The sequence below is a fragment of the Equus asinus genome, chromosome 8, assembly GCF_041296235.1.
Source record: "Equus asinus isolate D_3611 breed Donkey chromosome 8, EquAss-T2T_v2, whole genome shotgun sequence".
NCBI lineage: Eukaryota > Metazoa > Chordata > Mammalia > Perissodactyla > Equidae > Equus > Equus asinus.
In genome coordinates, this window is record NC_091797.1 from 67,206,858 (window position 1) to 67,232,699 (window position 25,842).

General features: G+C 49.6%; 1 protein-coding gene and 1 long non-coding RNA gene across 2 annotated transcripts in view; one reads left to right on the top strand and one right to left on the bottom strand.

The window, feature by feature from the left end:
- LOC139045900 (uncharacterized) overlaps nt 1-9,538 on the top strand; it is a 67,587-nt gene extending 58,049 nt beyond the window's left edge. Inside the window, exons 2-3 of the long non-coding RNA XR_011505269.1 lie at nt 2,134-6,510; nt 7,134-9,538. This is a non-coding gene — a long non-coding RNA (uncharacterized lncRNA). The remainder of the gene's footprint in view (nt 1-2,133; nt 6,511-7,133) is intronic.
- A 4,102-nt stretch (nt 9,539-13,640) lies between these two features.
- FOXQ1 (forkhead box Q1) lies at nt 13,641-17,191 on the bottom strand. The gene has a single exon (XM_044773354.2). It carries the CDS (start codon nt 15,713-15,715, stop codon nt 14,492-14,494), a length of 1,224 nt encoding a protein of 407 aa, XP_044629289.2. The 5' UTR covers nt 15,716-17,191; the 3' UTR covers nt 13,641-14,491.
- Nucleotides 17,192-25,842: the final 8,651 nt, after the last annotated feature.

Sequence of the window (25,842 nt, forward strand, 5' to 3'; positions counted from 1 at the left end):
CTGTAGATCAAATTCCAGGTAATTTCTTTAAAAGGTACTAAAGAACTCTTTTCCCCCCAAGTGTCTACCTCATATTGTGTAAATTGTGTAATTTGTATAATAATTATAAGTTGATTGATGAGAATCTGATTTCATCATAAAGGCTGAGGTGGACTATTAACACTGATTACCATTTGTGCCATACCTTGTACCTGTACTGTACTTAACAAACCCGTGTGTGTGTGTGTGTGTGTTCTAATTTAACCCTCATGCCCCCAGTGAGGACTGCAAGAGCAGTTCCATTATACCACTCTACAGATGAAGAGACAGAGGCTCAGGGTGACTCAGTATGTAGTGGGAGGGCACACAACTATTGAGCACAGAGTTGAGACCTGACCCAGGACTATCTGACCCCCAACTCGGCTCTTCCAATGATTTCATACTGTCCCATCCCAAAGACAGGTGTAGGCACAACGAGAGACAGAACAATTTCCAGTGGAAGTTTAATTCCACCTCAGTTTAAGGAATCAAAATCAGTCATACTCTCTCTTCCTGCCACCCCTTCATCAGTTCCGCCATCTACTTGCTGCAGGGAGCCTCTCTCAGCCTGGCCGCCTTTAGCTTCAGGCTGAAGTGAGGGCTTGTACAAGGACGGGGGATGGGGTGGAAGGGTCCTTGCAGCGGCTCAGACCTCCACCCATGAGCCAGGTGTCTGTGATGAGCCCCTGTTGGGGGCCCTAGTGTCTCCAGTGTGACTGCCCCCTAGCCTCGCCCTCACTCCTGCTTTTCAAGCATCTGTAGCCTCTCCTCTCTCCTGACTCCTTCCCAGTAACACTTAAGAATGTTCATGTGTTTTTTCCTAAAAAGGAAGAGTAAACTTCTCTAGACTCCTTCTTTTTCCAGCTTTTCCCTAATCCGTTTCCTCCCTTCACAGCCACTGTTCCTGAGAGGATTTTTCACAACACTGCTCCCGCCCAAACCCATCCCCACCTGGCTCCCAGCTCCAGATGCTCCCCAAGGTTACTGTTGGTCCTGCTGGATAGTCAGACCTCACTCTCCTTGCCTTCCCTGCTGTATTTGGCCTTATTGGACGCCTCTTCTCTTAGTAAAACACGATTTTTCCTTGTTTTCCCAGTTCTGCACTCTCCCAGTTTCCTCCTTCCCAGTGTCCTTTGCTCATGTCTTGACTCTCAGTATTACATCCTTGGCTTCTGTCTTCTCCCTTGGCTCAGGGACACTTGACTGTTAGCTTCAGCAACTGTGTTATTGAAGTTGCCATATATATATAAAAATTTTGATATAGACTTAATGTGGTATTTTTGTGTATCTTTCAACTGATTCTCAAAGAAGTCTGTAACACCCCAAATTAAGAATCTCTGCTCAGCTCACCCACCTGGATGATGTCATCTATCTCCATGCTTGTAAAAACTATCTATATGTTGGTGTTTCCCCACCTGCTTCTCCAGCCCAGGTCTTTCCTAAACTTCAAACATGCTTATTTAACAGCTTGTGATGGCTTAACTTAGATGTCCTATAGGCACCTCAAGCTCAGTATCTTCAAAGTCTAAGTCCAAACTGCACTTGGGGCCATGGCAAGCTCGCACGGTATGTTTGGGCAAATGAGAAAAATATACTTTCCTCAAAACACTTTTGGGTAAAAATTGTAATTGATATACAAAATTCTTATGCCTGTGATATGAATGGCACCCCTTTATTTGTGTACTGTATTAAGGACTGAACAACCCACCCCCCACCCCCACGCATAACAGGGTCGGCTCTTGATGCCCTTGCTGCAAGGATGGCCTCCACCTGCCCAGTGTCCCTCTCCTGCCTCTCCACATCCAGTCAGTCTCCAGGTCCCAGTGACCCACCTCAACGCTGACTGGAACCTGCTCATTCTCCATCTCCACTGTGGGCGCATTGATCTCGTTGCCTTGTCTCACCTAGATAGCTGCAGTAGCCTCTAGGTTTCCTCTGGTGGTGTTCCCCCATTCTGTTCTTCACAGAGCAACCAGGGTGATCTTTATAGGGGACATCAGTCTTTTGCTTTTTAGACTCCAGTTTCTCCCCATTATCCTCAGAATGACCACCAAGGGCCTTCATGATCTGGCTTTATTAACCTCTCTTCCTGGTCTCCTTTTCCACACACCACAGGTTCTGCAGTTCACAGATGAAGACGATTTCCTCTCCCCTGAGTGTGCTGTTCTCTCTCTTGGCTCCAGGCTGTTGAACATGTTGTTCCCTCCACCTGGAAAGCTTCTCTTTCACTCCCTGGCCCTTTACCTGAGCCTTATTCATGGTTTAAGTTTCAGTGGAAATAGCACAGCTCTCAGGAAGCCTTCTCCAAGCCCCTGGGGCCCAGGAATGATGCTCCTCGTCTACAGCCACTTGGTCCCAAGACTTGCCTCTGGTCCAGCGCTCCCATGGGCATGGTCCTCGCCTATGCACAAGGAGACCTGGAGGGCAGGGGCTGTGTTTTGCTTTTGTTTTGTTGTCAGTCCTGGGTGCCTGGCACATATGAAGGTGCTTACAAAGGTTTGGAATTGATCAAAATCGGTCGGAGAACTTCATTTTACCCTTGGATTTCCTATGCATATAATTCAACGGGAACCTCCCTATTTTATTGAAAGCATATGACAGACCAAAACGCCACAGATATGAAAGAAAGGTAAGTAATCCATTATTAAAAATAGCTGTTACCTGAGCCTGGTGCTGTGCAAATCCTAAAACAAGGTAGGTTTGTTCTCCTGAGACCGTGGATTAAAAGGACTGCCTCATTGATTGTGGCTTAAAAAGATTCTCTCATCAAGCAGAGTATGTGTGTCTCTCTCTCCCAGAATTAATTCTCGATATGACTCCAGCTGATGGAAATGCAGCATCTTCAGGAGCCAGACCGCTTCGTTATACTCTTAGGGTTCTGGCTTAGCAACTGCTCATTCCCATTCCTAGATAATAACAGCTAACTCTAAGTCGTGCTTACTATGTGCCAGGCACTGTTCTAAGCACTGCGCATATAATAACGCACTTAACCTTTACAAGAACTTTGTGAGGTAATCACTATTATTATCATTATTATGCCCATTTTATGAGTAAGGAAGCAAGCACAGAGAGGTTAAGTAACCTGCCCAAGGTTACAACAGATAAAACATGGTAGAGCTGGGATTCAAACCGGGGCAGTCTGGCTTCAGAGTCTATGCTCTTAATTACTATGCTACATTGCTTCTTAACCCTGAAATCAACACTTGAACTTTAAAAATCAGCTCTAGACGCAACAGCTGATACTGGGTTGAGGATCCCATTGTAGGGGTCACTGTGAACAAGAGACCCTTCCCCCAGGTGACAGCAAATGATGAGGCTAAGGCCAGTGGCTCAACACCTGAGCCCCAAGCCTTGGGGAGTCCCCTGCCAAGCGCAGTGGTGTGCTAGAGTAGGCTTCTACTGCTTAGGACACAACCACCAATTGTCGACTAGTCAGGAACGCTGCATCCAGTGTTAGACTGTCGATGGCTTGAAATCAGCCACACTAGGAGTATTTACACCACAGAAATTGGCAAACACTACAAATCAGAGACCATATCCCCAAACACTGTCCCTGCTGGAGGATGCTGATGGAGGATTTCAATCATCTTGACTGAAAGAGCCTAGTGTGAGCCTGGAGAATGTTTTTTACTTTCCCAGGGCCTGGCTGAGCTGGCCTGGATTAGATCTATAAGATGTTTTCAATTGCTGGTATCTGCATGAAGGCTTTCTTTGAAGGCATGGAAAGCCACTCTGCCTAATGAAAGGCGGCCCAGAGTGTCAAGGAATCAACATCCCCCGGCTCCCACTAACCCCAGAACCTCTCCACCCAGGGCAGGGAACAAGGGTGTTCCTCTGGCCATTAGTGCGGGTCTTCTCAAGGTAGGCCTTTTCTGTGGTCCCCGGAGCTTCCACACAGCCTTCAGCTACAGTCACTCAGAGCAGTAGTTGACGTGGTAACTCAGCCTTTATGTGCTGTCCTCAATTCACAGGCTCAACTTCCTGTCTTCCTCCTGGTATTTCTTGCACCTCCCAACTAAACTTGTAGTCCAGTTCTTTTCGGAGAGTGCTTTCGGGAACGCCCCAACTAAGAGGGGCTGAATGGGCAGTCCCCAGTGCTTGGTGTGCAAAGGTGGGGAGTCCTGGCCAAAGCGCTGGGCTGCCTCAGCCCTCTCCCAGTGCTAGTCCTGCTCCCTGACTCTTGCTCTGTATTTTAGAGACTCTCTTCCATGGCTTTGCTGGCCCTGCTGCCCAGTTTCGTGGTCTGGGCCCTGCTGCCCACCATGCTCCTGGAGGTGATGGTGCACTGCTGACTGCCCAGCCTGCGGCTCAGGGGCATGCCCATTTCTCCAAGGAAGACCCTGTAGCATCTAAAAGAGTTTCCCTGCATGCAAGGAGGGACATGAGCTCATTATCATCATTCTGACACTAGCTGCCAGGCGTTTCCCTCTAAGCCCAGAGTTGAGATCGTCTGAGTCTCCTTCCAGGAGTGCAACATGAACTTGGCAGAAGGAATCCACAAGTTTGCGTGGGTGTGACAGAACAGACATCACTAGCAGAACGTTTTGGGAAGCAGTCTGTCTAAACTGGACTTTTCCCGGGCCCGGCAGGGAGCAGAGAGCATGAGCCGATACGTTTGATTGTGGCGATCCCCTCTATCCTTTAGATTGCTTCCAACTCAGAGCTAAGGCCTGCGCTTGGCTGGAGGAGTGCTCAGCGCTAACAGCACGTTTTCATTCTCCAGAACAGCCAAGAGGGGAAGTGCGGGAGGAATTGAGGAGTCAGGGCTTCCGAGCCACTCTGACCCAAGAGCCCAGCTGGAGGGACAGGCAGGGGCGTGGCTCCCTCCCAGGCCACTGGAGCTCTACCCGCCCTGTCCTGTATCACTCCCATTTCTCCAGAGCCTGACTTCTAAATGTAGATTGTGTATTTTGTTAAGTCCTGTGTTTGTTTTCTGACTTTGGTAAAAAGCTGTAGGTGGGAGCAAAATGATCTGTTGAAGAAATTTAAAAGCAAATTTATTCAAGCGCACAATATGGAGTTATTTCACATCCTGGGACAAAGGAAAAGTGAGCACCAAGAGGGAAACTGACTGTGGCCTGTGGGCAGCAGAAGTTAACACCGTATTCACTGTAAGAATTGAACTCACTGCAGTTACCAGGAGTGTTTCATTCCTACCTAACACCTCTGCTAGTGAAATATAGCAGACACAAGTTTAAGCCTGGCACGGGGAGCTTTTCTGAAGACCATCATGTGTGCTGTGTTTGTCTATGGACAGATGTGTGTTCTCCCTAGACCGTGAGTACCCCACGGCCTCAGGGCCCTCCACTTGGCCCTGAAGGTGCAATTAGCGAGAGCTCAAGGAAGTTGCTTGTGAGGGAAGAGTGACTGCCTGTCTCCTGCTCCCCTTTTCCTCCTTTTACCTCTTAGTAGAGCCCATGCCCCATTTTTATTGTATAACTTAACGGAATGAATCCAATGGTGCTGTTCAGACAGCAGAGCGAGCAGGGGAGGGTGTGGGGCCATCAGAGACTGGGGAGAGGATCTTACCCGGCGGAGTGTCCCAGTTCCCTTCAGGAATCATGCTGTGCAAGCAACCAGCCATTGGCCTCAGACGTGGGCTGGACCGTGAGTCTGTTGAGTCAACTGTGACTAAAAGATATGCTAGTTCTAATTTCCTGTGACTCATTAAGAAAGCCTTATTGGGCAAGCTTTGTTTCTGAAGCCAAATCTGTTAGCTCAAGCAGTTTACTCTGCTCATGGTCACGGCTCAAAGAGGTGACTTGGGCCACCAAACATCTCTTTTCAGTCGCAAGTCATTCTGGGGCTACATATTGGAAAATCTGCTCGATTTATCTTTACTGCATCCAAACTGGCTGACATCCTTTACTGACTTCGGACCCTCGAGTGAGTTCCACAAGCATTTGGGAAGCAGCAGCTGGAGCTGCCCCAGACTGAGGGCGTCGGTCTCCGCTCTCACCTGGCTTGAATCTGGGCAGAGGCACTGCATGGGCTTGAGGTTTTGCTTCAGCTCAAATCCAGAAGGAGCCACCTCACTTTGTACTTAGCAATGATGAAGTCCTTTACTGCGTTCATAAATGTCCCCAGAGGCTATTACTCAAAAGAGTTCAGCTAATAAATATGAGAACCAATAATTATCTTGTTTCAGATTGCTGACTTGTGTAACTGCCCGAAGGGGTCAGAAGTGTGCAGCTTGCTCAACATTGCCCCAGCATCCTGACACTTGTGATTATGGAACTGGGGTACAGATAGGGGTCAGGGAGCAGAGCGAATGAATTGTGTTTGTGCAATCTCTCTTGTTTTGGGGCCGGTGTTGGTGGGCGAGTGTGTTTGATAGGTTTGGGTTGTGTCACGCGGTCCTGGTAGTTTCATCTTTGGCTCCTCTCTTGGGCGCCCTTTCCTTGCAGGGGTGCTGGGCGTCGACCCAGGTCACAGAGTTGGTGACATCCCTGACGAGCTGCTTTGTGGTCTAATCCGGCCTTCAGGAAGCAGGTGGGACTGCAGAAATGCTGTTTTCTCTTCCACTTGGGCTGTTGGCTCCTTAGTCCCTCGGTGCTTTCTCAGCCGGCCGGCCAGATGAAGAAAACAATGTGTCTGAATGTGGGAAGAACACCTGGGGGGGGAAGTCCTGGCATCGTGTCCCCTTTCGGTGGTGCTCCTTGAGACAGTTCCCCTGGTGGGGTGGAGTGGGCTCCAGTGCCATGGGCTGCCTCACCCGGGGTGGGAAGGGGCAGTGAGTGCTGTGTGTGATTTAAGAGGTGCTAGGAAGGTCACCTTTCCTCCAGAAATACTCCCCTAACTTGTTCCAGCTACCCAAAAGTCCATAAATAAAGCTTTATTTCCCTTAAACTGTTATTGGGAAATATCCCTGGGCTGGAACATACAGTAAGTCTTAGCACTTATTCTCTATGAGTTTGTTAAGTTAGGGCTATTGAAGTATAATCTACATTCAGCAACACACATTTTTAAGGGGTACAAGACTGAGTTTGGACCAACGTATACAGTCATGAAACCACCTTGTCAATCAAGAGGTAGATGGTTTTCATTACCCCTCGAGTCCCCCATCCCAGCCCCTGACAACCTGATCTGATTTCTGTCCCTTTTGCCTTTTTCAGGGTAATATACATGGAATCAGACAGATGTAATCTTCTGGGACTGGCTCCCTTCACTCAGCCCGATGTTTTGGAGGGTCCCTGTGTGGCTGAGCTTGGTGACTTGTGCTTCGGTCTCACTGAGTGACCATCCCTCTGCTGCTTGTTTGTCCCTCAGAGAAGGAGAGCTGCACTGACTGCCTGACCCCCCCATTCAGACTTCACCCAGCTTCCCCGTCTCCCATATCCTCCTACTGGGCCCTGTGTATGTCATAGAGGAAGGTCTCTAAGAGGAGACTTGCTCACAAGGGAAAGGGGTGCGAGCATGAACGCCTTCTTGGCTGCCCTGCACCAGGCCTGGGCCGACCTCGCAGGCTGGTGAGGAGATTACCAACACAGGGACGTGACTCATGTCGGCAAAGTAGGATTTGATTGGAAGGATTTTCCCGGAAAGGAGAAGAGCTGGGGCAGCTCCAGGGGTCCCACAGGAGGAGCTAATGGACTTCTTCATTGGGCACCAGGGACAAATCAGCTCAGCTGGTGTTTGGCCCTGAGTCCCACTGCTCCAGAGTGGGAGTCTTGGGGAAGAGAAGGCCTGGCCTGCCTCAGGTGGGAGAGGGTAACCCGCAGAGTGGTACCCTGCAGAGAGAGGCGGCTCCACCAGAGCGGTCAGGTGCTGGGACCAGGGGAAGGGGCAGACGCTGGGATGGCAGGTCAAAGTTTGACTCCTCCAGAAAAATACCAGCTCCCCCAAATGAGGGTGGGTCTATCTGCAGGGGTCATGTAACCCTGATCATTCATGCTTTTCCTGGGCCTGAGAGTGGATCTGGAATACACTGTATTAAATAATAATATTTATTACTATTTGGGTTGGTATTTTCAGGGCTTTTCTCTAGTTTCTAGATTTGCCCTCCTTTAGTGTTCCCACATTTATTTTATTTTTGTATTTAATGTTAGTATTTTCATGTTATATTTGTACACACACATGCATGATTGTTTCCATGCCTTGAGTCCCTTGGTGCTAGTTGCATTTTTAGGTTATATCAACTCTGCTACCCTGAGAATCACGCTTGGCATCTTCAGACTTTGTTTTTAAACCAACAAATGAAGGACTGATCTGCTCCTCTCATCCCAGGGTCAGAGCACTGGCCTGGGAGCCATCACTGGAGCCAGGAAAGCAGCCCTCGATGCCTTGCTTAGGATGAAACTTCTGGAAAACAGCCCAATCTCCCTCAGCCTTGGTTTCCTGTCTGTGAAATAAGCATGCTGGTGTTCTACACCTAATTCCAAAAGCTGAGATTTTGTGCAAAATTTCAGTTGTTGAAAACACACTGGGGGAAAATGTGATTGGATGTACATGCTGTGATCCTTTAGAATAACAAGTTGTGTGTATCACTGTACCCTGATGGTCTCCAATATGTTTTGTTGTGTCTCTGAGTATTGTAATTATGTTAATAATGCTATAATGAAACTTATCCATGAAATACACACTTGATCCCCAGTTGATTGAGTCTAGGGGAAAGAAAGCGCATCCACTTGCGTGGCATCTGTGACATTCTGTGCAGGTTTTCGCATGTGAGGAGAGGCGTGTGAGAGGTGTTCTAGCTCCAGGCCTGTGCTACTGAAGCTGAGACGGATGGCACTTCCCTAAGGTGGCCCAGCTGGGAGAGACAGAGCCAGAATTTAGACTCAGGTCTTCTTGGAGCTTTCATTCCAAGTTCTTTCTCGAAAGGACCACTTCTGTGATTTTGAGCATTACCAGACTGCAGTCAGTGCAGCCAACCAAAGGTTGGGAAACTTTTCCACCTTTTCCCTTAATGGTTAGAAATTGGTGATCAGAAACAACAAATACACGTCAAAGATGTTGAATATTTATATCATTTTGGGCTCCAAACAGATGTGATAAAAAGCTCCGTTATGGCAAGTCTTTTAAGTTAAACTTTTCCTGAAGAGAAGGTCCAGGGGTGGTAAGGGAAACGTGGTATTATGTTAATGCTTCTGTTTGGCTGTAGTTCACCAGAAACTTCCAGTTCTCTTCCAGTCTGTGTATAAGGTGGCAAAGGACAGGAACATTTGCTTCTAATCCCCCATCCAGCCTACCAGTGCCGAGCAGATGCAGGGTCGAGATGCCGCACAACAGGCAGCGCTCCATCTCCGTGGAATCTTTGCCAGTTTGAAAGAGGACTTTGAATCCGGGGAGAGTTTCATTTTTGTGCTTTTGATGTTGATCTCCTTAGAAGATACTTATTTGAAGAAGATACCAGTTGACAACATTAAGAATTAACAAATTATGTTGTTAACACATAGCAAAAGTTTAATGGTTTCATTAGAGAACTGTCAAGTCTGTTACTGGAGAGGAATACTGTGGGGATAGAAGCAGGAAATATTTACTGAAGGACTGTTTGGGGTCTAAGTTCTGGAACCCAGGCAAAGCGTAGCTACTATAAACTAAAGAATTAAAAAAGTAAAACAGAGAAGCAATATCTTTGTACATTTGATGCCAACAAAGTCCCTTAACACCTAAGAAAGTTGTCAGTGATGTGAGTGCGCTGAGTTGGCATTTTTTTAAAAGCTAAAAATGGAAGGCGAATTATTGTAAGAAGTTCTAGCTTCTTTCTAACGTGGGAAGGAGGCCGTTTCTGTTGTTTGGGAAAGTGGGAGAGGTACCATCTGGGGCGCACCTACTTGTCAGTGCATGTCACCAGACTGAGTCACACTCAGTCCTCTGCAGACCCTTCTTTTTCAGCACAGAATTCTGCTTACTGTCCTGGGCAGGGGTATGTGTTCAGCGCTCTGTGGAAGTGAGAGGAAGCAGCGCCCAATTCCACTGTGGCAGCATGAACACTGCCTGATGCAGTCACCTGAAAGGGTCTCCCAGGTGAGGGCGGACATGGCCTCCTCTAGAAAAGGACAGTTATGGGGATGGGAGGGATTAGTTCTTAGGAAGGAAAGAAACCATTTACAAATCTGGGAAATCTACCCACCATTTAATAAAAGTGAATTGAGACAATGATCTGAATATTTCAACTAAGTTCAGGCCAAAGTATGTTTTGGTCTGAATTATCCAGATAATTGTGTTATAGTGGAGAGAATTCTGAAGGGGGGCAGGGGGTGTGGCGGGCGGGGCTTGGATCTTGGTTTCCACCTGGGTAGGTCATGAAGGAGCATTTAAGCTACTCTCTGGGGCCCTGTTTTCTCATAAGGTTAGGGTCTATCCAAGAAAGTCTGCGGATTTAACTCTCTATTTTGTGTGCGAACATGCATTTCCTGAGGCAGAAAAATGTCAAGTTTGGGAAATTGTGTCACAGTGGAAGCAGAATGGGCATAGGTGATTCTCCTTAGTCACGCTTCCAGCTCCACAAGGTCAACCCTGCACCCCAGAGGAATCCATCTTCATCTGCTACGGGAGAGACTTTCTCTGATTTCTTTTTTCTTTGAGAATTCATCTGGGATCAAGGATCTGACTCCCAGTTCTACTCACTGTCCTGGCCCTTCACCACCTGCCGGCCCCATGCTTCCGGGATTCATGAGCCTCATGTTCTACATCAGAAGGGGGTTCACACTGATCAGAATGTCGTGGGTCATTCCCCAGAGAAGTTTTCAGCCCTCCGAGGCGGCGGACTTGATCCCTGGCGAGGGAGGGCCTGGCCGGGCAGCCTGGAGCAGGTTCCGGGCGCTGGAAGCGGAGGCCCAGCTGGAGCAGTTCCCCACGGGTTTGTCCTCAGTGGCCTGAAGGTTTGGTTCTTCCAGGGGCTTGAGGGGAAAGAGGGCTGTAAGCCCCTACTTGCGGCCAGAAGTGGGGGTCTTTGAAAACTGACCCACGGAGCCCTCGGCCCACGACGTCCCTAGCTCCAGGCAAACCTGACAGGTATCCAAAGGCGTTTTCGAAACTAAACGGCCCCCGCTTCCCCTCCCCCGCAGTCCGCGCCCCCTGCTGAGGCCTAGGGTCAGCTCAGCTCAGCAGCCTAGTGTTTGCACAGGTGGGCCGCGGCCCGCCGGCCAGAGGGGGACGGGGCTGGAGGTCCGCGCGAGAAGTGCGGTGGGTTAGGGGACGTGGGGCGGGGCTAGGGGGCCGCGAAAGGGGTGTGGCGGGTTGGGGGTGTGGCGGGTTGTGGGGGCGGGGCTGGGAGGATCCAGGAGAGTGGTGCGGTGGGTTAAGGGAGGGGCTCCGGGGGCTGGGGAGCCGCGCGAGAGGGGTGCGGTGGGTTAGGGGACGAGGGGCGCGGCTAGGGGGCCGCGAGAGGGGTGCGGTGGTTTGGGGGGAGGTGCTGGGAGGACCCGCGAGAAGGGTGCGGTGGGTTATGGGAGGGGGCGGCGCTGGGGGACCCTGCGAGAAGCTGCGGTGGGTTAGGGGAGGGGCAGGGAAGGGGGAGGAGGAGGGAGAAGGGGAGGGGGCGGGGGCTGGGGGTCCGCGCGAGACAGGTGCGGTGGGTTGTGGGGGGAGTGTGGGCTAGGGGCGGGCAGGCCGGCCGTGGCCGCCCCTGGCCGAGGTGCGCGGGGCCCGGGCGCCTCTGGGGAATCCAGTTTTCTGGGCGGATGCCAGAAGGGAAGGTCTCAGCGGGGTCCTCCGGCGGAGGTCGGGTCCTGCAGGCACCACCGAGCCTCTCCGCGGAAGGCCCGAGTTCCCGCGGAACTGGAGCGTCGCCTGCACTCAGAGCCCGCGTGGCCCCTCCCGCTCTCCCAGGAGAAGGGGAGCCTGTGCGGTTCCCTGCCCTCTGGTCTCCTCCCGCCGCGCAGAGAGAGGCCGAGACTCCGGGGCTGGGGGTGTGGAGAGGCCGCAGCGGCGGCGGAGCCTGGACCCTCCCTCGCCTCCACGACCCGGGCCGCGAGTGTGATTGTCGTTTGCTTGGTGGGAGAAGGAACTTGGAAGTCGAAGAGGGGCGCAAAGTTCATGCGACTCTGAGAATGCTGTAGCAAACCTTACGGTACCTGGGGAGACGGCGAGGGGACCAGAAGCCAGGGAGGGGACTTCTGTCAACCCAGTCCCAGGCAACCCGACTCCAGAGTGTTCACTAGAAAAGAAAGATTTTTTTTGAGAGGAGGGGGGGAACAGCTGTGGTTTTAAAAATGTCACCTTTCCCTTTTCCCCTTTTCCATTGCTGTTTCTGTCTTCTTTAACATAAATAAATCAGCCGCAATTTAAAAGCCCCATTTGCAGAACAGTCGTCATGTGTCAAGGTAGGAATGAAAATAATGGCTCTCCCAAACTGATTTAGAAGTAGGTAACACATGGCCCTCGCAGGCAAGGCACGGAGTCGGAGAGAAGTGGTCTACTGGAATCAGAGATGGGAAGCGCCCTATGCTGCTGACTCCTTGCTCTCCTTCAACCTTAGAGTGTGCTTTCAAGACAAAAGCAAAGAACTGAGCCTCTGGGTCCCAGTCATTTCAACCCAGTGAGCCCCTTGTGTCCCCCTCCCAAGTCTGTCCAAGTGTTCTGGTCTAATTATTGGCTTTGTGGGCACAAATTTCCACTTAAATGTCGACCTTTTATCATAATTCAACCCTATTATCATCACTCTTTATGACTACTAAGTAGATATAACCAAACTCAGTCAAGATTGTTACTTGTTAACTAGACTTGGGGCTTGGCTTTTTCTCCCATACACCCAAAGACAGCATCTTGAAATAAACTCCACTTTCTTTTTTCACCTCGTGGTGTGTAGATCCCAGATCACCCTCTTGTCTTGGATGAGATGCCCAAGAATGACAGGAGCAACAGTAGGGCCTGAATTTCCAGTTTTTGAATTTCTCTTTGTGATACTCTTTGGAATACTGCAATGCATAATTTGTCCGAAGCCCGCTGACTCTGACTTCACTGAGGAATAGGTGTTCACACTGATTTCTGGCACTTCCTCTCATCAAAACCTTCCATTTTTAATATGGGAAACTGTCTCAGCCCCCTGGGAGGTGGGGTTTTCTCTTTAGATCACACGTGAAATAGGCTGGCAGCCCCACCTCCACACACGCTCCCCTCCCTCCAAAGAGGAGAGCGAGAAAGACTAGGATTGGTTCCTACCCAAATGAACATTTGGATTCCTGAAAAGGTGGATGTTTGCTTTGACAAAAACACTGACTTTCAAGTTGTTCTTAAAACTGCCCTGAAGAAATCTTTGGTGTGTTAAGACAGTCTCACGCCAGATTGCTTCCCCCTCTTGGAGCCCCGGGTCAGAACCAATTTACTTGAAAATGTCAGCTTGACTATAAGCTTGTTAATAACTCAGCTTGTCTGCTAAAGGATTCTTGGGGGAGAGGGGCACACACCCTGCCGTTTGTTCTGGTAACAAGCCAATTCTTACAGAGGTCGTCGGTTTGAAGTTTAGGCAAGTCCATCTATAGAAGTCCCATCCTGGAGATCTGTACAGCACGTGGCCAGGCACGGAAACCCGCAGTCCACCTCAGCCTCTATGGGCTTGTTCAGGAAACTATTCTCACCCCCACAGGAAGTTTCTTGAGAGTAAAACCTGAACCCGTTTTTTTGGGGAGAGGGAGGTTGTAAAAACTCTCCATCTCCAACCCATCACCACGAAGTACTAAAGTCAGTTGTGAGTTTTATTAAAAAATAAGCGCTATGCCTGGGTTTCATAAAACTTATACATGAATATGTACAGACACAAATAAAATAATATTAAAAATAAACATTACACTTGCTTTCATGTGGCAGTGTCCTGGCACCCCACATACATAATGTTAACTTTTCCTTTAAAGAAATGGCTTGGCACAGGGAGACCACAGTTAGAGATCACTGAACCACGAATAAAGGTGTAGCCCGTTGCCTGCAACATTTTCAACCCAGGTTTCAAAAATATATAAATAATTTAATTACAAAACCCAACAATATATGTTTTTTAATTTTTTGGCACAGTGAAGCAATGGTCAATAGCAGAGAAATGACTGAGGGTTCTCTGACACCTCTTACACTCAGCCATCCCTGTAAATGCCACAGACACACAGGGAGCGGGTCCCAATGAACCCCAAACAGTAGTCATATCGTTTATTATAAAGAATGGTTCCCCGATGTGCTTTTTTTCCTTTTTTTTTTTTGAGGGACAAATAGGAAGGTGCGACAAAAATTGCAGGAGTAAGGGAGAGCTTGGGCAGAAAGAAGAGAGGAAAAGTCTTTGTGAGGGGAGGAAGGGACAGGCTTGGTCAGGAAACTAAGACAATGATGAAGAATTGCTTTGGTCCTCTGTAAAGTTATAAAGACGAAGGAAAATGTTCTGAACTAAGTTAAAACACCTCTGTGAAAAAGGCTTTCGCTTTAAGGCACGTTTGATGGAGATTTTTCCTTTAAAGTCTCTTTTCCTCTGGATAGAAAGTACAAAGCCCCGCGCCTGCCCTGCCGCGTCCCCGACGGCGCCCTGCGCGCCGGCTCGGCGGGGCGCTCAGGCCAGGAGCGTCTCCACCGGGTAGCTCACGGGCTGGCCCGGGCCGCAGGTGGCGGCGGCCTGCAGGGCCGCGGGCAGCCGCAAGGGGCAGTACAGGGGCGCGCCGCCGCCGGCCGCCGGGCCCCGGACGGGCTTGGCTGGGGCCGAGGCGGAGAGGGGCGCGAACAGGACGCGCGGCGCGGGCGGGGGCACGGGCGCCGCGGGCGCTGCCTCCGCTCGGGCGCCCAGCAGCGCGGGCTCGGCCGCGCCGTACGCGCAGAGGGGCAGCAGGGCGCCGCCGGGCGCGCCGCGGAGAAGCGCGGGGTACGCGGGCGGCGGCGGGCAGGGCGCGGCGCCCCAGGGCATCCGCGCCCCAGCGGCTGCGTCCGCGTCGCGGCGGCTGCGGAAGGGCTTGCTGAGGATGCTGTCGATGGCGAAGGGGCTGGAGAATTTGCCCGCCGGGCTGGCGCGCCCCTCTGGGCGGGCGGGCGAGCGCGCGCCGGGCGAGGAGGGGGCGGCGGGCGCGGGCGGCGGCGGCGCGGCGGCCGGGCGGACCGCGACCTCCTCGGGCCGAAGCCCCGGGGCGGGGCCCGCTGCCCGGTGACTGAGGCGCTTGCGGCGGCGGCGGAAGACCCCGTCGGCGAACGTGTACTCGCTGTTGGGGTTGAGCATCCAGTAGTTGTCCTTGCCCCAGGGCCGCGAGGGGTCGCGCAGCACCTTCACGAAGCAGTCGTTGAGCGAGAGGTTGTGGCGCACCGAGTTGCGCCAGCCCGTGTAGCTGCCGCGGAAGAAGGGGAACTTGCCCATGAGGTACTCGTTGATCTCGGCCAGCGTCAGGCGCCCGCCCGCCGAGTCGCGGATGGCCATGGCGATGAGCGCGATGTACGAGTAAGGGGGCTTGGGACGCCGCGTGTACGGCTTGCTGCGCGCGCCCTCGCCGCCCCCCGCGCTCCCCGCGCCGGGCCCCGCCGCCCCCGCCTCCGCGTCCCCCGCCGCCGCCGCCGCCCGGCCCTGCTCTTCGGCGTCTGGCCCGCCGCCCGAGCGACGCTCGCCGCCGCCCGCCAGCTCCCTGGCGGTGCCGCCCGCCGCCGGGCTGTTGGCCGCACAGTCCCCGTCTGAGCCCAGGGAGTCGTCTCCGGCCGCCGACAGCGGAGACGGCGCGTCGCTGCCGCCCGCGCCCTCCAGGTCACTACCCGGCTTGTCCCCGTGGGCCGCGCGGGAGCCGCACACCTCCAACTTCATGCCCGCGCACCCTGTCCTCGCCCGGCGCCGTACCCTTTTCCTTCGCGTAGTCTTGGGAAGCTGGTGCCGGTGGCAGGGCTCCTCGTCTTTCTCTCCGGGAGCTCTCGCTCCTTTTGCGAGGACAGTCTCTTTTCCTTAGAAGAGTCCTCTTCCGCTGGAATTTTTCTTTGGAAGAGTTGTGCTTATTGGCCGAACTAAGAGGGGCGGAGAGGGAGGAGTTGGGTGGGTACTCTCTTCAGTTAGAGGTTTAGAGACTGCGGGGTGAATGCCAGCGGAGGTGCGGGTCCGCTCTCGAGTGCCCCAGCGCACGGGGCGTGGGATTTCCTGCTGGAGGGAAGAAGCGCGTGCATCTGCTCTCCGTTCCAGAGACCAGGAAGGCTTCTTCACTGGAGGCTCCAGGTCCCCGGCGGGCGTCCTGGGGCACGGAGATCGTGCAGGCTGGTGTGCGTGCCACCCTTGGGGGAGCGTCCGGCGCCTTCAGCCTTGAGCGCCCTCGGAGCCGAGTCTCCGAGGCCGTGGCGCCAGCAGCCGCCTTCCAGCCCCCGGCCTCCGGAGCAGCATCTCCGCGCTGGCGGGCCGCGGCTACGTCTCGCTTCCACCTTCGACCGGCTCAATATAACCCTGCAGCAGCTCCGCGGGGCGGGGCCTGGGCGCCGACGGCAGAGGGGTGGGGGAACGAGGTGGCTCCCGGGCGGGCGCGCACCAGGTTGGGGCCAGCTGCGGCGCGGCCGCAAAGTCGCTCGGCGCAGGTTGTTTGTTTTGGCTCTGCCGGGCCCCGCCCTCCGTCTCTTGCCAATGGGGAGCGTGCGCGCGGGTGGGGGTGTGCGCGTGTCTGAGTGTGCGTGTGTGCCCGCCCCGCCCATCTGCTCCTCCGCTCAGGTGCAGCCCTGTCCGCCCCGAGGGCTCCCTGCGCCCTGGAGCTCACGAAGGCGATTTTGGCGAGTGGGCATGGTGGGGGGACACCTGAAAGGGCCCGGCCCCCGGCAGCAGGGACTTCGCTCAGGCCTGCAGCCCTCCTAAGCTACGCCGGTGTGCGTGTGCTCCTCGGGCGGGGAAAAGGGTGCTACTTCGGAAAGCGACCCGTCTCGTCCCTGACGAGGCGCTGAAGAGCGGAGACTGCGCGAGACCCACTGTGCAGTGACCTCCTACAGGAGCCACGTGCTGTGCCCCTTCTCATGATTTCCTTTTGAGGACTCTTTGTCTTCTTTCCCTTTTCAATGAATAAAATGCTGGGCTTGAAATTGTATACGCCTTTTTGGATGACTTTGACTCCTGCTCACTGAATGGCTTCCGACTTTCACTTTTCTTTTGTCTCCCTGTACCTTTTTCTTTACCTGGCTGGTGGCTCCTGGGGAAGAGCAGCAGTGTCCCCGTCTTCTCCTGGGGCGGTTGTGTCTGGTGCGGGGTGCCCGGCTCTGCCTGCGCGAGCGCCCCTGCGGGCGCCTCCAGACGAGAACCCGGCGGAGCCGCGCTGTGCGCGGGTCACGACGACGTTCAACAGGAGCGGCGGGGAGGGCGTGTTCCCGGGCCGGGCGCGGGAGCACGACGTGCTTATGGCCGTTTCTTTCCACTCTTTCTCCTTGAGGAGTTTTGCTGTGGTTTCAGTGGCACCGGTGTCTGACGGTCGGGACAGGGGGACCTTTCTCCTTCCCAGGACATTGGGGGCCTGGCGCATCCGCGGTGTCAACACTTCACGGAGGGGGCGCCCCGGCCCCCCGGAAGGGTGCGCTTCTAACCCGCTGCCCTGCCACTCTGAAGTTCCCTCCTTTTTCCTGCCTTTGTTGCAAATAGTGACGGAGCTGCGAGGAGGTGGGCGCTCACCTTTGATGTTTATTTTATTACTTTCCACCTTTTGTGTAGAAAACGTACACAATCCTCTCTTATCTTTATTCGAGCAGTTTTAAAGGCATTCAGCATGGGGCAGGCAAAATGGCAGACCGTCGCTGGCTCTGATTTTTCTGTGTTTGGGGAAATGATCACGTTTGGAGATTAGACTGACATTTATTGCCTGTGTGTGTTGGTGGGGACTGGCTTCTTTTCTCCAGCAGAGCGGCCATCTGCTTAGCTCTAGACCTGGGCGTTTATGGTCCCCTGGACCTGAAGAGGGAAGTGGGGTGTGACAAGAAAGCAGCCAGGTAAAGAGGCATCGACTTGGCCGAGGATAAAAGGCGTTCACAAGGAACGTTATCCTCATTCTCACTCCAGAGGTGGGCAGCACAGAGGATGAAGGCCTGTTTTATGGGGGAGATAAGCCCTGGCGGGTTGGAGTGCTGGTCCAGCTTAGCTACATAGACTAAGACTACATAGACCATAGCAAGGTGTCTTGCTCACACCCAGTGCCATCTTAGAGACCTCACAGGTGACCTGTCCCACTGGCCTGAAGCCGCGCAGCTACTGCCATACCCTAGTTACCATGCAGCCCAAACATCTCTAGGTTTGCAGCAACACTCACCTTAGTGGGCAGTCCCCTCCATGGGGTGGCCTCCTCCACCCTGGTCCTGCACACCTTCCTTCTGCACTCCCCTCCTCCCCCAGACCCCCCAGCTGAGGTGCTCCAGGGTCATGGTGTTAGTCTGGGAGGTTCCAATGAGCTGCGCCCTGTGGATGGGGATGTTGTTCAGAGAGGAGAGAAGAAAACTGTGCGCCACCCTGGGCCCTGCTGCCGCTCACACGTGACTGCATGACCTCGACGCTGCCCTTTCATTTTTCTTCCACTGTCAAAAGAGGCTGATCAGAATGGACTCCATGTTTTCTTTCAGTTCCTGCACAGTTTTTTGGCACTCGCCTTTTCTTAGATTGAATGTACAGCAGGTGCATTCCTGCCTCTGGGGACTTCTTCATGCCATGGAGCGTGAACTGCCAGACATGGCTATAGCAGCACTCAACCTCTAGGCTCCAGGATGCAGGTGCCCTGGCCTGATGGGAGGGGGTATTGCTCTCCCCTGGTGGGCAATCTGGGGTTGGGGCTGTGGACACAAGTAGTGTTGGTTGCTGCCAAAGAAGGTAGAACATCTCCTCCCCCCTGACATCCCAGTTTGCCTTTTTCTTACCCAGCACCGCCCTGTCCCCAGGAGCAGCAGACGCTCCTTACCTCATTCCACACCTCAGGTGGAGAAAGAACTGGCCAGTCACCCCTATGGGGTGGGTCCTCTCCTTGCCTCAGGGCTGGCTTGGAGCCTATAACATTTGCAGGGAAGGGAGTGGAGTAGAGTCAGAAATTCTCAGCAGGAAAATCTTTTCTATTTTCATGACTTAGATCCTTGGGAGATAGGCAGTGGATTTTGGAAAAGAAGGCCCCACATGAGAATGGTGGGCAGTGGGCCGTGTGGAAAGGAGAGAAAGATCCCAGGAACTAGAATGTAAGCCCCACTAGGGCAGCGGTTCGTCTGTTTTCTTCACTGCTGTATCCCCAGTCCTTGTCTCTGAGACAAGGACTATTACATTGGGACGTTCTCTGAGGACGTGCTGCGTTTGCTTTCAGTTAAGACCAGAAATAAAACTGCTCTTGCTCTTTGTGTTTGATTTTGGTATATTATCTCTCACCGCCATTTTACAGCCAGGAAATCATTCACCTTTTGCAGATACATGAAAAACCAGGAATGAATAGAGAAGGGCATCCCTTCTCTGCATCTCTGCCCACAACATCCTCCAGGCTGAGTGCAGGTTAAGAGTCTAGATGCTGCAAAAAAATTCCTGTGCAATATTTTGAATACTTGTAGGTATGAAAGACCCCTCAGCTCACTCTTATCCTCCCTCTTTCATTTCTGTGGAGATAAGTGAGTAAACTACAGCAAAGGATGAGTTCACATCTCCATGATCTCCTTGCCTCCCTGAAGTGGTTTTAAGCAAAGAAAGATAATGCGTCCATCTCCAGACACCAAGAACTAACTTAATTAACTGTGGAAACTAGCTCCAAATTTAAGACTGCGTAATTTGGTAGTGCCTCGCTGCCTCAGTTCCTAAACACGATGTGGGAAGGAAATAATTTAGTTCCTAAAATACTTAAGGTAACATGGTAGACTGGAAGTTGACTCCCAGTGGAAATATTGATGACTTACCTGACGCATCAGAAGAGCTCACGGCCTCCTAGCACGAAGGGAACTAGCAATCCCCCTGATAGTACTCCCCAGGCGGCCTGGAGACAGCCGTGAGTTTCCTGCCACGTTAACCTCTGCCAGTAGCTGGGCTGTTAGCCTCTGGATCTGAAAAGAATGCACATTTAAAGTTGCCTTCCTGTACGGTTCTGGGGCTCTGGAGAAGTCTACGCTGGAAGAACCGAAGAAGCCCAGGCACAGCGAACAGGCTAATGTTGAGAGCCCCGGCAAACTGCATGGCTTTGAATCTATGCAATGTCTCTCTGGGGGAACAGAGAGGGCCCTGACTTGTGGAGTTGGAAGTCAGGTGGTAGTGCAGGTCCTCTTTAAGGATGAAGCCCAGCTCCCCTCTACCCTTTCTCTTAGGGAAAACGTGGGAAGAAAAGGAGTGCTCTGTGCTCTGTTCTGACGCATATCTTCACAGTCCGGCTGATGCGTGTGTAGACGCTGCACCCCTGGGAGGAGTCCTGCAGAGAGGGTGTGCATGGGAGTAGGCAGAGAACACCTGGCTATTTTGACACGTCTGCATCACAGAATCAGGCTTGTTTGTTTGCACGTTTGCCACACCTGTTTGAGAACTCTGCTGGTTCTTTGTCCAGTTGAATCAAAGAATCCCAGGATTTGGCCGGGCGTTATTGACCAGGAACAGACCCAAGGGCTGATGCTTCTTTTCAGAATCCAGGGGTCACAACCAGCAAGAAGCCCTTTGGGCTTCCACTGCCCTGAAGAGTTGTTGGGCTCCGTGAGTGCTGCCTCTAGGTGGGGGCTGGCAGGGTGGCAGGCCTAGTAATGGTGGGAGAGAGCAAGTACTAGACACAAGTTGGGATAGGATAGGGAGGGAGGGCAGAAGATGTAAAGACATAAAGAGATCAGCCACAGCATGACAGAGTCAGAGTTCATTGAGAAAGCTGGCTGCTCCTGTAACTCAGAGACAATATCCTGCAATGTGTGCGAAACGGTATCAAAGAAGGAAAGCACGCCCTGGGATGACTTATTACACTAAGATGACAGCTTTGATATTGGAGTCCCGCAGTCCAGCCCTCAGAGCTGACATGTCTGAGACACCCTCCGTGTCCAGTTTTAGTCCAGTTTCCCTATTACATGAAGTTCTTTAAATTTTAAGTTCTTTACGTTTTCTTGCAAGAAAAATTGAGCTTCCCTTTGCAATGTATTGTCTAGTCCTCTCTTTCTAACTTTGAGGCTGTCACTTTCCATAATAAATTAAAAATCAGATCCTCTGCCAGTGTTTGTCAAGACAAGGTGGCGGTCTTGCCATGAGGAGAACTGAGGGGTGCTTCTGACTCTCATGCCCTTGGGCACTGCTCCATTGTCATGCTGTCATACAGATCCTGGCAGGAGAGCAGCAGGTGGCAAATGAGATCTAGTTAATATCCTTGGGTCTCCAAGTGTCAGGATATACAAACAAAACAGCATCCTTGTAGGGCTCCTCCTCAGCCCTTCCGGTGGGGCCAGGGCCAGCGTCTAGATTAGTGCCTGTGGGGAAGGGGGGTGAACTCCCCCGTTTGACCCTGGAGAAGGTGCTGTCACTCTCTGGAGACAGGTAACCTTGAGTTTGTATCCCCATGCTACCAGGCCAGTTACTAGATATCACTTTTTTTTTTTTGATCTAGGAAAAGAGCTGTTGTCAGAATTTTAATAACTGAACTACTAGATTCTAGGCCCTTATTGAATGTTCTTTGTCTTTCTCAATCCCTTCCACTTGGGGAAGTTGTCTTGCAAGGATAGACTGGCTTCGTATGCCCAGAAGGGCAAATTCCCTGGCACTAATTGACCAAGCAAAGTTTCCAGGTAGAAACCGGAAAAGTGAAAAAAAGTTCTTGGGCAAATGGGAAACTTCCTGGGGCCATTTAGACCTATGTGGCTAAAACCTTAGCCAATGTTCCAGAAAGAAAGAGAAAAGTCAGAAGCTTCTTCTTCTTCCAGAAAACTGAGCACAGTTGGGTTGCCCAGAGAGGGTAAAACCCATGTTGCAAATCACATAAGAAAGATTGTGATTGAGCTGCGAAGGGAATATCTCCTGTCTGTCCACCTATCTATCAACTTTTTATGGTGGAAATTTCCAGCATATACACAAGTAAAGAGAATAGCGAAGGCCGTGTAACCATCATCCCGATCAATATTTATCAATGTATGATCACTCTTGTTTCATCACTGTTTCCCCCACCCCTGCTTCCCACTCTCCACATAGATTATGAAGCAAATCCAAGACATCATATTATTTCTTCTCTAATTATTTCAGTACCTCTAAAAAAGATGGAGTTTTTTTCAAATAAAAATATAACCACAGTACTGTTATCAAATGTCAAAAAATGCCAATGTTTCCATAATATTACCAAATATCTATCCGCTATTTAAATTTCCCCAATGGTCTCATTTTTAATAAGCAATTAGTCTGATTGATCCAGGATCCAAATAAGGTCCTCTTATTGTATTTGGTTGATGCGTCTTCTAAGTCTCTTGAATCTATAGGTCTTTCTTCCCTGTTTGTAATTTAACGTTGTAGTGTAATTGTTAAATAAGTCAGGTGGTTTGTCCGGTAGAATTTTCCTACCGTTTGGACTTTGCTGATTAGGTGGTATCAGTTAACACAGTCTCTGTTCCCTGTATTTCCAGTGAATTGACAGTTCTAGAGGCATGACCATATTCAGTTTTGATTTTATTTTGAGAGTACTGATGATGTTGTAGATTTCTGTCGGCAGGCTAATTATGACTGGTTTTACTCTTTTTGTGATTTGAGATTAAGCTTGATTCATCTGTTATAAAACTCCCCATCAGCTTTCACCTCATGGTCTTTGCAGCCATTGATGACAGTTGCCTATCGCCATCAGGGTTGCAAGATGGTGACATTCTCGTCCCATCACTCCGTCTTTCTTTATAAGCTCTGATACTTAAAGAAAACCTTTTCATCATCAACTACTTGTCACTTGCAAATACAGTTTATGCAGAAAAGAAGGCTAAATGCTTGATTCCTTTTGTTTACCTCTTTTCAAATAATTTGATGATTCTTCTAGAATCCTGCAAAGGATACACATACACACATCTATGTAAATATTATGATTAACCAATAGTTTTTAAACATATTTAATTTGTTTAAATCCATTCATAGCTTCCTGGATTTCTAGTATGACAGGATATTCCAGACCCGTTTTATATTTCTTGCCTCATACCTGATGTTATCTCTTTCTCCAAGGAGCCCTGGTTCTTTACAGATAGAAATGGCATCAAGAGACCAAAATCTGATTTCTAGAGGTGCTCATTGCTCCTAGGTTGGTCATTGTTTCTAGGACTTGACAGTACTAGGAATAAAAAATTTTATTAAAGAAAATACGTGATATTTCCAATTCAACTATAGGATTATAAAGTTTTTTAGTTAAGTTTTAATATTTTATATCTGTATCTCTGTTCTCTTATGCAGAATATCACACTAACATAATTATGTATTTGATTTGTCATTCTCGTGAGTGTGTGTGCATCTCTATCTGTTCTTATTTCAGAATAACAATTCCAGTTTTATTATTAACAATGTGATAATTGAAAACAGTTTGTATTTTACTTGCTGGGTTGCTTCCCTGCCCTCCCACTTTGGGGTATATCTCACCAGTCACACAGTCAAATTACCAAGTTTTAAAGTAACTTGAGATAATTGGACACTTGATATTAGGTTAACATCATTTGGTGCATTTTGCTTTATGTTTCCTTCATTGCTTTTAGTTTGTTTCATAATTATACAACATTTACATGGTTTCAAAGCCAAAGCTATAAGATGAGATATATTCAAGGAAATTTAATTTTCATCCTTGCTTTTTCCGCCTTGCTCTCTTCTCTACTTCCTAGGTAATCATTTGATAGAAGTTTTAAAATTACCCTCTATGTTAGTTTGCTGGGATTGCTGTAACAAAGTATCACAGACTGGGTGGCTTAAACAACAAAAATTTATTTCTCACATTTCTGGAGGCTGGATGTCCGAGATCAAGGTGCTGGCAGGCTTGGTTTCTTCTGAGGCCTCTCCTTGGTTTGCAGCTGATATCAGAGCACCATGAACTTGGTCAGTGACAATGGAATCTATGTAATTGGTGGTATGTGTTGCATGCTATGTAGAGGATCCTTATAAGATGATATGATCAATTGTTTATTGGAATATGCTGTGGTTTTAGATGGTGTGACTGGACATTAATTGCCTGGAACGATCCCAGTTTCTGCTTGTTGTCCCCATGTTATTTTAAGAGGATCCTCTTACCTCTTTACAATTGTTCCAACTTTGGACATCAAATTTTATGGGCACTTTGGTTTTAGAAGTCCAATAAATAATAATAAGCTTATGGTTTCCTTGTTAAAAATATTAGGGCTATCATTTTCTAGGCGTGGCTTAAAGTCTGAGTTTTACATTATTCCCAATTAGTTCTTTGGCAGATTCTGGTGCTAAACCAGAATAAGCCTGTCCTGGGGATTTCTATATCCTTTTCACAAATGATCCCATGAGCCTTGGACTTTGGGGTTCAACTTTAGCTGGGAAAAGACCTGTCCTGGTCTTTCTGAGCCTAGAGTGGTACATTCGAGAAGTTGTCAGCTACTTTCTACATTAACTCAACCTCCCAAGATGGAGGCTATGCTCTTACCTGAAATGGGCTGCAGACTAGTCTGTTGGGATAGTCTGACCACCTGGAAAGGGTTGACAGAATTATATGAGGCTGCATTGTGAAACGGGCAGAATTTAAACAGTGGATATAATATTTAGGAACTACGTTGGCAATGCAGACTGAATTAGTCAGCATATACGCTTGCAAAAATAAAAATAACCTGTCTTGTGAAATGCTTATGATTTGCTCTAATTCTGCCTTTTGAACTTAGTGGAATTCTTATAACTTCTTTACCAAGTTCTTCCCAAGTCATAGAAATGAAGACATCTATCCATATCACTACTATTTTCATATACAGATGGAATTGTCCCTCAAGTTTATAGTCTTAACTTTCAAACCCCTTTCCATGTCTGCTGTTTTGTGCACTGCCTTCACCATTCACTTGAGGTCGATGGGGCCAACTTTCTTCTCAGGCCAGGCTGTGATCAACCCTTCTCCGTTGAACTAATGGTGCCCTGTGGGGGAACGATTGTAAACAAGATGTAATTTTACCACTTTTAATTCCTTATCAGAGGATTTGGATTATTTCTCTTCCCCTTTTCTTCTCATTTAAGCTATGTATCTGTGAATTCAAAAATTGTCATAATCATGGTTAATAAATATCAGACTAGTGCTGGTTATACTATATTAAAAGAGAAGAATGTATAAGGGCAATTGGACTTAATGACGAATACTGAAATCTTAGGAGTGTTCAAAACTTCCTTTCAAAATTTCTGCAAAGCTCCTATGTAATCCCTTAATCTTGGCTAAATTAAACTGAGTATCAGTAGTGAAGCAATAGAAAGGAATGTTGAGAGAACATTATTGGACAATTTTTATGCCCTGTAGTATCTGTCACTCAGAATAGCTGCTCAGTTTCTATTTTTGAAATGAATAACTATGACATCATTCATGTGTTTAAAGCACTCTAAGAAATTTTTTATTATGGAAAGTTCCAAATAGTTATAAAAAAATTAGAGAGAAGAGTGTAATGAACACCCATGTATCCAATATCCAACTTCAGCAAGTATCAGCTATCAACCCATGGCCAATATTGTTTTGTCTGTACTTCCCATTTCTCTGCCACCTACATTTTTAAAAAGACAAACCTCAGATGTAATTTCGTCTGTAAATATTTCACTATGTGATTCTAAAGATAAGAACTCTTTTTAAAAAACATAACCACAGTACCATTATCATAACTACAAAATTAACGGTAATTCTTTAATATCATTAAGTACTCAGTAGTTGTTCAAATTTTCAGTTATCTAAAAATGTCGTAGTGCTTTAAAGACAGTCTTATTGAGGTGCGTTTTACATGTAATAAAATGTACCTATTTTAAGAGTACATTTAAATGAATCTTGACAAATGTATATACTCCTGTAACTACCATCA